Here is a 14,387-nt window from a genome sequence, read left to right as displayed (position 1 = left end):
CTCTTTGGCTCGGTCGTCTGCGCACTGCAACCATTACAGAGTTTTTATTTTCTTTTTTGTTTTGAAGTTTCAGACTATCTTTGAACCGGCCGCCTTTGTTGAGCTTTTGGGCTTCAAGCAAGTGCGCATTCTCACCCTCGCAATTTCATGCTTACTCCTTCTATAGTATTCGGTGCTCCTTAATAACAGATTGAGGATATTAGCTTTGCGGTCTTGGCTATCAATAGCTTTTCGAGACACCCTTGGACTGCAGACGATAGAATATCACAACACTGCCTTGGGGCAATCCTTTGTCAGAGCATATCAAAAATGTGGTAGCTTGGCTATAATGGGCAGTACCTCAGCCAGCAGCCTTGCCTTAACTTTGCGAGTGGAAGTTTATCGAGTTTTGGCCGTTGCACATGATATAGCACTTGGAAAGGACTTCAAGCAATTTATGAAGGTCATGGGAGTGTTGTGGGGACTCTTGCGGCTATGTTGGTATTATGCCTACACATATTGGTATGTATGCAAACTTTCATTGTTCAAGAATTACGAGACATCGATGCTCACAACAACCAAGACAGATTTCCTTCGAGATGAATTTACATCGACATGTTTGCTTGTTTTTTTTTTCAAAACCGATTATCATCATCATTATTTATTTTGTCCTATTTTATGTCAGTTTTTCTACAATCTATTGTCAAAAACAATCATATATTTCCTGTCAAAAGCCTTGTAGTTGGTTATTGTCATGCTATTTCACTATCATGCCAAATTTTGTACGGGTTTTAGACACTGCCACAAATACATAAGTGGTAAGACCTCCCAAAACATATTTGTTCTCAGCCCTTTTTTGTCCCACTTCTCGTGAGGTTACTGGGTACACCTTAAACCCAAGGTTTGGCAGTGAACCAAAAACTCCACTTTTGGTAGCTAATGTTTTGACCTACACCCTATCTGTTCAAGGGGGGGTTACTGACCTAGCACCAGGTTATGGATAAACCAAAAATCCTTGGTTGTGAGAAAACCTAAAACTCACGGTTGACGAGTACACCAAAAACTCGAGGTATCATGAGTTGCTTGTCCAGTTCGGGCTTGAGGGGGGGATTGTTGGGTATTCAAGCCCAAATTATGTCTGATGTCAACTAGTGGGAACAGGCCCCTATAGCATGCAGGATAACCTCAGTTAGAGTTGAGTCTCTTTTGCATGGCAAGTATGCCTATATATATATATGTAAAAGGCTACACATCAATCAAAAAATAAGAAGAAGCGTTATTTTTACTGTATCGACTTCTCTCTCTCTCTCTCTCTCTCTCTCTCTCTCTCGCCTTCTGCTGTGCTTCCTCCACGCCATGGCTTCCCTCAGGCTGCATCCCCCATAGCCCCTCGTTCCAACAATTATATAATCTAGTCCTTAGATAATATGGACAGTCAATGTTATGACAACACAAGTGACGCGAGCATCGACTGAACCGAGCAATGCCAGGGGAAGTGTCCCTACTACATGTGACATATTCTGTCACATGTGACTATCATGTCTTTGTTCCATCCCTGTCATTCCACTGGCGTCACCAGAAGGTGTCAACTCCAATGCAACATAACCATCATAATGCACAGGCAACTCTTGAACCTGAATGATATTCTTTGCTTGTTTTAGTGCTAGATAAAGATTGATTTGAAGAGGCATTGAACGTATGATTTCAAACAAGCTCGAAGAACCAAGCTTCCCAAACTCATCAAATTCCAAATCAACTTTTGTTGGTGCTGACTTGATTCTACTACCATGTGTGGTAGTTTGATTTGAAGCAATGCAAACCTTGAAGAACTGACATTGGTCGTGATTCAGAAGGAAAACCTCATCACCACGAGAAGTTTCAATTGCTTTCATTTTTACTTGGGCTCCACTTAAAGTTAAGGGATGCAAGTTAAAGGCAGTAGTTAATTCGAAATGTTATCGCACAGAGGCTACAGGCAGGGCATATGTGCTACCTTCAAACATAAGAACAAGCTTCTAGCCACCTTGCAGTCCATAGATTGTGATATGCCTAGCCATTACATAAAATTGTTTTAATGGAAGTGAGAGCAATAGGATCACCGCTCAAGAAATGTGGAATAATTGAGTTACGGTGCTGGGCAATACATAAATCAAGCAAAGTAAGAAAATTGAAAAAGATCGAAGTAAATAATTGATTTGATTGCAGAGTGTGATGGTGTAGACGTCGCAGTCCTCGAACATTTAAAAACCATTCCTATCAATCATGTTAATTTTTTTTTCCCCGTCACGTTCAAGTTGGCCATTTTTAATTTCAGATCAACTTAGATATTTTTAGTGATAGAGAGCGTCCACGGTATTTTTGGGAATTCTGGAACATTTGAATGACATTTAGGGTAGTTATGTCAAAATATTTAGGATATTTAGAGAAATTTTGAAATTTGAGGGTTTTTTTCTGAAACCTCCATAAGTCGGAGGTCTTAAAACTTAGGAAAAATTACCAAAATACCCTTTTAATTTGTGGAAATTCTCAAAATTGCCCCTCAAATTTCATAAATTTTCAAAATACCCTCAAATGTCAAAGTTTACAGGTTGTGAGATTAAATTTCTGGGATGATAAATAAATTTGTAACGTTTCATAAAAAGATGCCAAATCTAAAAGTTGAGTTGGTTACTTAGGCTTTTACATGCTAAGCACGCAAAAACAGATGGACATTGTCAAAAAGGACTAAAGATTAGTAAACAACCTGAATAGATAAAAGAGTGCTTTGGGGTTATTTGGGAATTTCAACGAATTAGAGGGGTATTGGGGTTACTCTTAAACGTACGTAAAACTTGGCTACTACCTGTTGCAAGTAGCGCGCACCGGCGCGCGGTCTTTGCGAAAGGTTCAAGCTGCTCGTTAGACTCTGTTGCAAGTTTCTCCTGCTTGCGTTGTCAACCGACTTCTGCCTATGGAGCTCCACCAAAACAGGCGCAGTTGCGGCCACTCATTACCAGTAGCCAATGAGGTCTTGTTCATTGCGCAGGCTTTTGAAAAAACAGAAATTTTATTTTTAACACTGTCTTTCTCTCTTTTGGGTGGAATTTTTCCTTCTCTCATTTGGGCGGAATTTCTCCTTCTCTTTTTACACTGGATTGATGCTAACATAGCAATGTGGGAATTGTTTGATGCATATAAAAGAAGTAACATTGACACTAATTGATTGAATTTATGCTGACATAGCTTCCAAAGTCATGCTAAGGCTAATTCTGATTAGATTGCTGCAAACAAACGTTCTCAAGCAATACTGTCTTGGGCATGGCCACTGTATAAAACGTTGCAAATGGTCAGGCGTTTGTGAATACTTTAATGGTTATGATATTTGAAACAGATTGAGACAAATTGATTTTATTGAGAGAGAATAGCTGCAACTTGGCCGTGGGCAGGCTGGCTTTGACCAAACTTGCATTCTTGTAGTGATCGCATGCCGGTGCGCGACCCTACCGATAGTTAAAATATCGGAATTGATGTTGGCTTGAAATTTTCCCATGGTATAATGTTTGATTTACTTAGTAAATTGTTGCTCACCATTAGCTTTGAATGTAGAGCTACTTAGGCCTTAGTTAAGCTTAGGCAATATGTGTAGCCATAAAAGTTTTTCTTTGGATTCAAAGAGAGTGCTATGATGGTAGGAAAAAATGCTACATTGGCTCGCAGAGGACGTCCCCTTGCCAGGTGTTCCAAAGTTTTAAATATCTACATTTTGGTAATAATATTTTAATAAATAGATAACCATTTGCTATATTTGGCATAAAATTCTAAAACATTACGAGCTTTGTCTGTTTATCAAACCTGGGTATCTAAATCTACTAGAGAGGTATCTTATAGGCACGATATATTTTGATATAATGCTCTAGATATAAATTGAATTTTGTTTCATTTTTTTAATTCATAACAATACTTTATGTTTCATTATCTGTTTGCGACATCAATTGATTTCTTTTTGAAGGCTACTAAAAATGTTGAATTGCTTATTAACGTTAAATCAACCCTCGATCCCGTGGTTGTGCCCAGAGAGGGAGGACTCTTCATGGTGTCTCTTATGGTGAGGTGGACAGTAGTGATGAAATATCCTCGGTTTCTACTACTATCATGATAGAGGAGTTAGAAACACAAGAAGAGGAGATTCTATCTATGGACATGAGACAAGGATCTTTACACGAGATCGATGAGACACTAGCCCCTAAGGAGAATGGGTTGCAGATAGTCCCATGGGAGATAAGGGATGAGGTTAGTGCAGCGGCAGAAATGGAGGATGAGCAAAAAATATTCATGCATAGGGGGCCAGATATGCTTGAGAGCACACGTATATTTAGCTGCTTTGATTGTCCCTCCATTCCCTTGTGCAGATTAATTCCATACGCAAGGGTGAGAGGGTTGAGAGATGATCTTAGTGGTTTGAAGTCTGCCTTCACAAAAGAAGGCTATATGCCAGGAAAAGGAGCTTTTATTGTCTCTTTGTTGACATGCAAAAGAGAGGAGAGCTTCGTGATAGGTATGATAATACTTTCTATCTATGTGCGATTGTTCACATTCTTTGGATTTTGTTTGAAATTTAGCTTTTCTGGATACTCAAGACGAGATCAAAGCAACATGGGGACCTCTATGGAAGAAAGGAGATCACATCTTTCGCATGTAAGATTATCGTGGCCATGGATAATTAATCTTGAATATGTTATGGTGTCTTGTTTTTTCTCTCACTCTTTTTGGGATTGTAGGTGGCTTTGTAGAGAGGGTTTTTTGGCACGAGTCTTTGAAAAGGCATTTCAGATTGTGTCAAATCTTATGGATGTGCCTAGCGTTGTGCCTTTGCCACATCACTCTACACCTACATTCTATTTTGAGGAGATAAAATTTGAAGCTAGGCCCTTTTTGTTTCCAATTGAAGTGTCTCTTGGGGCAAGGATGAAGGATGTGGAGAAACAAACATTGAAGAAGGTAGATACATTACAAATGGCAGCACAATGTTTAGCTTTCAAGTGGACAATTTATTAATTGTAATTTATTAATTTGTTATGTCTATGTGAAGAGCTTCATGTAACTTGTTTGCTGTTCATTGTAGATTCTTTATGTTTTTGGTATCCAAGAATGTATTACCTGCCATGCCCTTTTTTGGCAAGACAGTGGACTCAGATGGCTACTCAAGACACCTGCATGTACCCCTCTAGTATGTGCACCTTGAGTCCATGGGAGATTGAGAATTGTCCATGGCGGATAGATATGAAGAAAGGGCACGTTCTTGGTCGTGGAAGAGAGCTACATGAGATGATGTGGAGGGTGCTGTGATGCAAAATCCACCCAGTAGATAGACAAGAGGAGAGACATGCAGGTATGTTTCACTCTTGGACATACCAAACAATCATAAGTTGATAGTATTATGATTTAAATTGTTTTGTTTAAGATGCACGCAACTCTCACAAGGAAAAGGAAACATTTGTGGATACGATTATAGAGGCGGATGTGGGCACAATGCCTGGTATGCCTAATGAACATTTGTTAATGATTTCCTAAAATATGCTTCATAGATGACTTATTTAATCTTGTTGTGATGCTCCTGTGTCTTTTGGCACGGTCATGGCCAAAATGACTATCTCATTTGTTTATCTTGTGGAGTCTCCACTACGTAACATATCTAGTTTTGTTGACACATGATGCATGGCTATAGTTGGGGACTACATTTCCATTGCTACAGACTTCAGAGCGGGTGTTCAGAATCCGACATGGATACTCGTACATGAGTATCTTTCACGGGCACGTTCGAAGGCTATACTATATACTCCGGGGGGGAGAGCCGTTCCATGGACTGCTGATTTTATTTTCTTGGATCTCCCCTTTGGTGGGTACCTAGTAGGCTCCTCTGCTCTACCTCCCTGGGACATTTTCACTGAGGATCATGTACGTGCTGGAGTTCATTTGGCATTCTCGACGCTAGCAGATTCAAGCTCGCTTCTAATCATGGTGTCTACGGTGGGTGAGTGTTGTTTATGATCATGCCATAAAATAGTAATAATCATTGTAAGTGTTTTTAATAATTAATTCTTTGAATAGGAGAGGCCATTGGGTGGGTGGAGAGGTTTTGTTGTGCTGCGGAGATGGTTGTTCATCGATGTATTGTAGTACTCCACCATGGAGCCTATGGTTATTTTGAGAGTTTTGGGGGTCCCACGGAGGTGACAAACTTGCTTTGTATTAATATTCCAATGCTTTATGTTGTTGCTTTCTCTAACCGTGTCTCTTGTGTTACAGTGTCTTTGCTCTGTGCTATTTATGGTTCATCCAGTAGGTATGCATCCACCGTACTTTGTAGCAGAGAGCACTACCCTATTTTCTCGCCTTGGCATGAAGTCATCGGATTCTTTTATGATGCATCATGTTCCAAAACTCTCTTTAGCCAGATCATTATCAGGCAAGCCATTGCGAGGTGCATTGCAATGGGGTCATTCTTTTGTTGCATGCTTTCTGGAGCTCCTTTGTCATCGTGGAGGCATTTGCTTGGAGCTTGGATGTGGTACAAACCCTGCATTGGTGGTTTGTGTGGGATCAAGATGGACATGTGTTGCCTCGACATTGATGAACCATTGATTTTAGGATATGTGCTATCATTACTCCGTTGTAGAAAGCAGAGCAGAGAGGGCCCCTCCACCTATTTAGATATTTGACGATGAGGGTGACATGCCATCGCGTGTGAATCCCTTTGATGACTAGTGAGGCCCAAGCAACAATGCTAGCATTAGAACGAGTTTCCTCCTTTCCCCTCTGAGAGAGAGGACTTGATAAATGCTTAAACAATTAGTTTATTTAGCTAAAAGCTTATTGGACCCCTTTAGAGGCCAACCAATAGGCTTTAGGCACCTTATAAGGGCAACATGGGGAGGAGCTTGACGTGTGTCCTTGTTACCTCTTTAGACTAGGCTTGCCTTGAGTGAGGGTGTGTGTGTTTTCTCTCATGCCCTACTTGTAGGGCTCGCCCCCCTATATGTAGGGATACTTGTTGACTTTTGAAACACCTTAAGCCCCTCAAGCACCTTAGTCATGAAGCACCTTAAGCACCCTAGTCATGAAGCACCTCAAACACCTTAGTCATCAAACACAACAAGCGCCTTAGTTAGCAAGCACGATAAGCACCTCAAGCACCTTAGTTAGCAAGCACGACAAGCACCTCAAGCTTGGGCCGGGTTCCCACCTCAAGTACAACCCTATCTTGCCTAAGGTCCTAGGTCTAAGGATTTTTAACACTAACCTTTGGAGGTCTTTAATGAAGCTAACCCTAAGGTCTTTCAAGCTTTGTTAGCTAGCATTGCTCTTTGACAGACCATCTCTCATTTGAACCTATTAACTTTGGCCTCGTGTTAAGATAGATCCATAAGAATATGTTTATATCTTTATATTCTAACTCTTGTTCTTGTTTATTCTCCCACATTAAATGATCATTTTAATATGAGAATATCATTTTGGTTAGTTAGATATTAAATTTTATGACATTATCTCTCTCTGGAATTTATAGTCGTCCTTGACTATGAGGTAGAGGAGATAAAGCCTTAGTCACTAGTCCATGTTTCTTAGCGGGTAGAGGATCCCTTTTTACCCTACAACATCATTCCAAGATGGATGACTAATCCATTTGGGGCTTGGGAGGCTTAGGTGCCACAAACATGCCTGCTCTTTAGTCCATATCATAGTTCCAAAGTAGAGTGACAATTTCTACTTGGTGTTTGAGAGATGTCGTCAACACAAACATGATTCTAAGCATGCATACTACTTAAATTTGTGCTTAATAAAAAGAGAATTAGTCTTATAAGACAAAAAAAGTGATCATTTAAAAGAAACATTTATATTTTCTTACTCTAATGTAGCATTGTAAGCATTGACAAGGTTCATACTATTCTTAAGCTGTATTCCTTGCATCCATCTAGCATTCTCAAAAGGATAATTTTTGAACTTAATAAGATACCGTTGAATAATCTTACCATGTCATAGTACCTTGTCCTCGTGCCAAAGAATAGCTTCGGGTAATTGCCCTCTTCTTGGTCTTTGATTTCTTGGGGGTCTTCAATAATTGGGTTTGTTGGTGGCTCTCCTTCGTAAGGTTTGAGTAGGCTCACATGAAAAGCATTGTGTATGAGCCAATGATGGGGCAACTTGAGTTGATAAGCCATGTCATTGATTGGCTTCAAGATTTGAAAGGGACCATAGTATCTTTTTGCTAGTTTAGCATAATACTTTTGATGGCCTGTAGAATTTTTGTTCGTCGTTTGCCTCAATCGAGCCTTGGGAAACTTAAGTAAGACCCAATCATTTTCTTTGAACGCTAAGGCTCTTCTGTGCTTATCAACAATAGCCTGTTGCCTTTGTTGAGAGATGAATATAGTCTCCTTAATCTTTTGGAACGATTCGGCAGCGAAGATCTTCCCATGTAATTTAAATAGCAAGGGACTTTTAGGTCCTCCCTTTATGATATCAAAAGGTGCCTTTCTTGTAGTAGTATGTACAATATTATTGTACGCATACTCTACAAGGGGTAAGTACTTCTCCTTTTGTGAGCATCGATCTACTTCTATAATATAAGTCTTTAGTAGATCGAGAATCGTAAGATTAGCTATCTCACTTGGGCCATCCGTTTGTGGATGATAGGCCGAAGAGAAATTCAATCTTGTACTTATATTTTCAAAGAGACATTTCTAGAAATTATTGTCATTCTAGGATCTCTATCTTGACACGATGAATGTTGGCAATCCATGGTGTGTGAAAATCTGAGACATGAAGAGGGTTTCCATTTGGTGTGCCTTAATAGTCTTTTTGATAGGAATAAAGTACACTTGCTTGCTAAACCTATCGACTATTGTCCATATTTTCATATTTTCATGGATAGACTTGGGTAATCCAAAGATAAAATCCATGGATATACTTTCTGATGGCAAATTAGGGATGGGCAATGGCTGGAGTAATCCAGCTTTCTTCCCTCTATCATACTTGGTCTTTTGGCATACCTCACATTTTGAAACATACTCTTGTATGTCCACTTTCATGGTAGGCCAATAGAAGTACATTTCTACTCCTCAAAGAGTAGGTTATATCCCTCGATGCCCCGCATAGAAAGGAGCATGGGATTCATACATGATTTTCTCACAAAGGGAGCGAGTAACACATAGCCTGTTGCCATGGAGAAGATAACCATCCTACAAGGTGAATAAGTCCTCTTTCTTCCCTAAGGCAAGGACTGACATTATGTCTTTAAAATCAAGGCCAATAGCATACTCATCTATCATAGAAGATAGATCATTGTGAGTTTCTATAGACACCGCATTTGCCCTCGATCGTCGTCATGATAGTGCATCAGCCACTTGATTATGCTTACTAGCAATGTGAGAAATATGAAAATTAAATTACGAAAGAAAATTTTCCCACCTCATTTGTTTGTCGAAGATCTTGGTTTGTGTCATGATGTGATCGGAGTGCGCGTGTGCGGAGTGTGCAAGAGAGGGAAGGAGAAGGGGGAAGGGGATGAAGCACATCACAGTAGGGTTAGTGGAGAGGAAAGTGAGAGAGTGAAGTCAACTCTCTCACTTTCTCTCCCTATATTGATTAGGGGAAAAGTAAATTTGGGTGGTTTTCCACGGCCACCTGGCCTACACCCCAACAACCTTCCACTTGAAGGTCATGGTGGCCAATAGTGGCATCAATACACTTAGTCTATACAAAGTTGATGAAGCATCACCTAGGATTCATCCTACACCCATAAGTTCTATGCAATGTGTAAAGTGCTCCGAGGCTAGGCTCTTCCTGAGAGCATCTGCAAGGTTGTCGTCAGTGTGGACTTTGATAAGCTCAAGTTGTTTCCCGTATGGCGTCTGCTTCTCCATGCTAGTGTGTGCGTGCGTGTCTGGAACCAGTTGGATTTCTTGGCTTCAAGGTACGGTTTTTAATGTTGTGATGCCGTGGTGTGTGTGTGTGTTACACACCACACCTCCAAGCTCCTGCTTGCTCTCGGGTATTCTCACCCTATTCTCATCCTCTCATTCCCTTATGACTGCTTGATTTGCAGAGTAGAGTGAGTGTGTGCATGTTTTCCCCCCAATCCCTGCTCACGGGCCGCTGGTTCTAGTTCTCCCCTGCTCAAACACAATGCAGTATTGGAACCTCGTGAACGCCCAAATCTCCCACTAGACGAGCCAACCATATGGCTTCCTCGCTTGCTTCAGACGCAACAACATATTATTTCTTAGTGGTAGATGAAGACGTGTAGTCTTGGAGACACGATCTCCAAGAGACAGCTGCTCCAGCAAACATGAACACATAGCCAGATGTGGATCTTCTATGATCCACACAACCCGCATAATCCGCATCCGTGTAACCTATAATAGATGCATCGTTGTTTTCGAAGCGTAAACACTTGCTAGTTGTACCCTTCAAATATCTGAGGATTTTTTTCATTGCTTCCCAATGCTTCTTGCTAGGGTTTTCCATATAACTAGTAACCACTCCCACTGCATGTGCAATGTCTGGTCTTGTGGCTACCATAGCGTACATCAAACTACCAACTGCTGCAGAATGCACTTTCGCTATTTTCTTTTTTTGAGCCACTTTCTTGGGAGAATATTCCTTGCTAATTTTGGAGTATGCTTGCATTCGGGTACTCGGTAACTCCCCCCCTTGCATACTAAAACATTGCAAGACTTTGTGGATGTACTTTTCTTGAGATAATTCAAGAATTCCACGTTGCCTGTCTATCTTGATTTGCATACCAAGAAAGTGATTGGCATTTCCCAAATCTTTCATGGAAAATTGAGTGCTTAGCATCTTTTTCAACTGATTTATCTCATCAATTGATTTGCCTGCAATAAGCATATCATCTACATACAAGATCAAGATGATTAAAGAACCATCATTCAACACCTTTGTGTATAAGCAGTGATCCTCTTGACTTCTTATGTAACCCTGAGATTACATGAATTTGTCGAATTTCTGATACCACTGCCTTGAACCTTGGCTGAGGCCATAGAGTGCCTTTTTAAGTCTACAAACCAATTCTGCCCTCATTGGCTTTTGGGTTTCACATACAAAGCCCTCTGGTTGTTTCATGTAGACATATTCATCTAGATCCCTGTGAAGTAATGTTGTGTTCACATCCATTTGGACAAGTTCCATGTCGTAATTAGCAACCAAGCCAAGCATAGTGCGAAGTGTAGTCATCTTGACTACTAGAGAGAAAATCTCATCAAAATACACATCTTTTTGCTGCTTGAAACCCTTGGCAACTAGACGAGCCTTGTACCTAGGCTCAAGATATTCCGCTGTATACTTCTTCTTGTATACCCACTTGCAAGGTAAAGCATTTTTGCCTTTTGGTAATTCAACCAAATCCCATGTCTCATTAACCACAATCAAATTGTATTCTGATCGCATAGCCTGCTACCACTTAACGCTATCGTCCATTTGTATAGCTTCTTTGTAGAAGGTTGGCTCTCCACTGTCAGTGACCAAAATGTGGTGTATACCCGGCTCAAACCGCTCGGGGGCATGTGATACTCTTACAGAGCGTCTCAGTGCCTGACTATTGGACTCTGCTCTTTCCAGAGCAATAGTAGTATCTTGCACTTGAGGATTAGGTGCAACACTATTGAACTGAGTTGGTTCGGAGGCTACATCCTCCAAATGAACATGTATGTACTCAACTTCTTTAATGGGCTTCTTGTGCATTTTTGATTCATTGAAAATGACGTGTGAGCTACGAATGACTTTGTTGGACGTTGGGTCCCAGAGACAATAGCCCATCTCTCCATTTATATCATAGCCTATAAAAATGCATTTGTCTGACCAGGGATCTAACTTGTGACGAAGTTCTTTGGGCACATGTGTATATGCCTCACATCCAAATACACGTAAATGCTCATAGCTTGGTGTTTTCCCAGTCCATAGTTCCCCCAAGGGATTCACTATAATTCATGGGGGGATGTCACCTGTGTGCATGCAAACTAGAGAAACCCCCCTATGTACGATATCTTACATGCTAACCTACCCCCCTACATACGGAAAAGATATGGCCATTCTTGCAATGAGCCATCCCCCCTCATACGGATTGTACGGAATGTAATGACCCACTATTTTAAGTATACTAGTAATATAACAATTTTAGAAGCACATGCTTTTGCAAAAATACATGCTGAATTGCAAATGAACAAAAGTGTAGATTGTAGTGCTGAAAATTTCTTACCCTTCCTGTAGAAGGGCAAATTTTGAGTTCACCTCACTTACAAAGAACTAAAATCTCTTTCACACACACACATACATGTGCAAGTGCATCGGAAGCATTATTGGGTTTGTAGTATTTTGAGTTCACCTCACGTACAAAGAACTAAAATCTCTCTCTCTCACACACATACATGTGCAAGTGCATCGGAAGAATTATTGTGTTTGTAGTATTTTTTGACCAAAACCTGTGTAGGCACCATTTCACTTCAGAGCACAAATAGACAAACTTTCCAAAAGACACTAATTGAGCCAGACATTGATGAAGGGCCATCCCATCACATGATGGTCTTAGGAAGAAGCCTCTGTCCCAATTCGATATGTAGCAAAGGATGCAATAAGCCCACACTAGTTGCATCAAGGACGAATCTGGTTAATTTCGTAGTCTAGCATGACATTCACAAAGGCCAATCCATTTTTTGAAGAGCTATGAAATAAAACGTAAGAGACACCATATCTCAGCAGTCACAATGAATTAGAGAAAGAGGACCATGTCATGTATATTGAAAACCACCATATAGCCCATGACATAACACATGCAATCATAATCTCGTCTATGTCATCCCTACTCAATGCCTACCTGCTTGATCAAAGACATCGGTCCCAAGTATGGTAGATTGGTTTTTTTAGTTCTCACTTGAATATAAAGTCTTGGGTTCAAGACTCATTCGATATACCTTTGAGGCCTTTTGAAATTTTCGCTATGATATTAAAAAGTCTTGTCTACTCCTCTCACCACATAGACACACACCAAACATATAGCACACAGTACCACACTCAAAAAGAAAAAGGATGATCAACGCCCATACCACACAAAGAAGAACCAATCAGTAAGGCAAATAATTTAAGAGGAATCCCTTCCGATGAGGTCGATACATAGTTGTGACACGCCAACATGAACTATCATCTCTAGATACCCCAAACACTAAGCCAGGACTCCAAGCATTCAGAAGTAGCACATCATTTGCAGGGCAGCAACAACCAATGGTAGCTCATCAACAATCACCTATTATTTTGTTAACTCTCATTTGCACATGCGCACCGTAGGGAAACATAGGATTATGCTAGCATGAGCAATGGTACTTGTTCACATAGGGAAAAAGGGGGTCCTTGACTTGGGAGAAAGATAGAAAGGCATATACAACACAATACATTTTCCTACAACAACCCTTGGCATATTTGAACCGGCCGAGCTTTGAATATTTGGAACATGGCTCAACCAAATGCAAAATAAGGATTAAAACAAGGTTATCCAAGGAATGCACTAACAAAGAGATGCACATGCAAGCAGATGTGCACACATAATTCAAAAAATTTAAATAAATGTGCTTAATAAGGTATCAATAAACTCAACCTCAAAATACATACAAGAGCAGTATAACCTCAATAGAGAGCTAAAGCAGCATATGAAATAGTGAGGGCCTCAGCACAAAAGCGCTCAGATCTCAAAATGCAAGTGAAAACTCTCCAATCTGGAAACATTCATCTTATGGTCAAAAAATCCTCTCTTAAAGACATGCATTGGAAACAATCCAACACCTTGAGCTAGCGACAAAAAGGATTGGCCAAACCTAAGAGAACGGGCTGAAGAAATTTTAGATGAAAAGGCTCGAGGCCTGACATAGCATGCTTGAGAGCTAGCACACGCAGGAACTCATGGTGCATATCGCAACACAGACGAGCAGTATTGGCAAAAGATTAACACTGCTGATGAAGAAACTCAAGGCTTGAATCTGCAAGAATTAAGTACAAACACAAAAATTAGGCCTGCGGGCCACATACATGTGCGCAAAGACACACGAAAACTCACTAAACTCACGGGCCTACTGTAAGACATGTTCTACTTTGAAATTGACCTTCTTATCAAATGAATAATAAACCCCACTTTTTACCCTTGTCACAATAGAGTCTAAGACGTGATGTAACTTGCACTCAGCTGGCCATAGTTAGCTCATCATCTGTAGATTGGCTCAAATCATTGATGTCCTCAATCATGCCAAAAGGGACGTCATTTGAATCCTACGCTAGCATTTTCTCTTTGCCATTTTTGTCAAATTTGTATATATCTCTGCATTACATGCAAGCTGCCCTCCCGACACCCGTGCCTTTACCTGCCCTAGGCA

The 14,387-nt window shown here is 40.5% G+C and overlaps 1 protein-coding gene across 1 annotated transcript; it reads left to right on the top strand.

The window, feature by feature from the left end:
• Nucleotides 1-2,981: 2,981 nt before the first annotated feature.
• Nucleotides 2,982-6,600, top strand: LOC147425509 (uncharacterized). Its single transcript, XM_086500076.1, has 11 exons — nucleotides 2,982-3,021; nucleotides 4,593-4,653; nucleotides 4,737-4,816; nucleotides 4,907-4,997; nucleotides 5,081-5,108; nucleotides 5,328-5,347; nucleotides 5,420-5,494; nucleotides 5,684-5,748; nucleotides 5,951-5,989; nucleotides 6,067-6,188; nucleotides 6,265-6,600. The coding sequence occupies exons 1-11, from the start codon at nucleotides 2,982-2,984 to the stop codon at nucleotides 6,598-6,600; spliced, it is 957 nt and encodes a 318-aa protein (XP_086356202.1).
• Nucleotides 6,601-14,387: the final 7,787 nt, after the last annotated feature.

Source organism: Adiantum capillus-veneris, chromosome 25, assembly GCF_014529385.1.
Source record: "Adiantum capillus-veneris isolate H3 chromosome 25, ASM1452938v2, whole genome shotgun sequence".
Lineage (NCBI taxonomy): Eukaryota > Viridiplantae > Streptophyta > Polypodiopsida > Polypodiales > Pteridaceae > Adiantum > Adiantum capillus-veneris.
This window is presented reverse-complemented; position numbering and strand designations above follow the sequence as displayed.

Bases quoted from the DNA above. Each gene is read 5' to 3' on its own strand.
- LOC147425509 (XM_086500076.1), top strand. From the start codon at position 2,982: ATGAGGTCTTGTTCATTGCGCAGGCTTTTGAAAAAACAGA. The intron at 3,022-4,592 runs AATTTTATTTTT...TTCTGGATACTC, and splicing joins CAGGCTTTTGAAAAAACAGA to AAGACGAGATCAAAGCAACA. The intron at 4,998-5,080 runs GTGGACAATTTA...TGTTCATTGTAG, and splicing joins GCACAATGTTTAGCTTTCAA to ATTCTTTATGTTTTTGGTAT.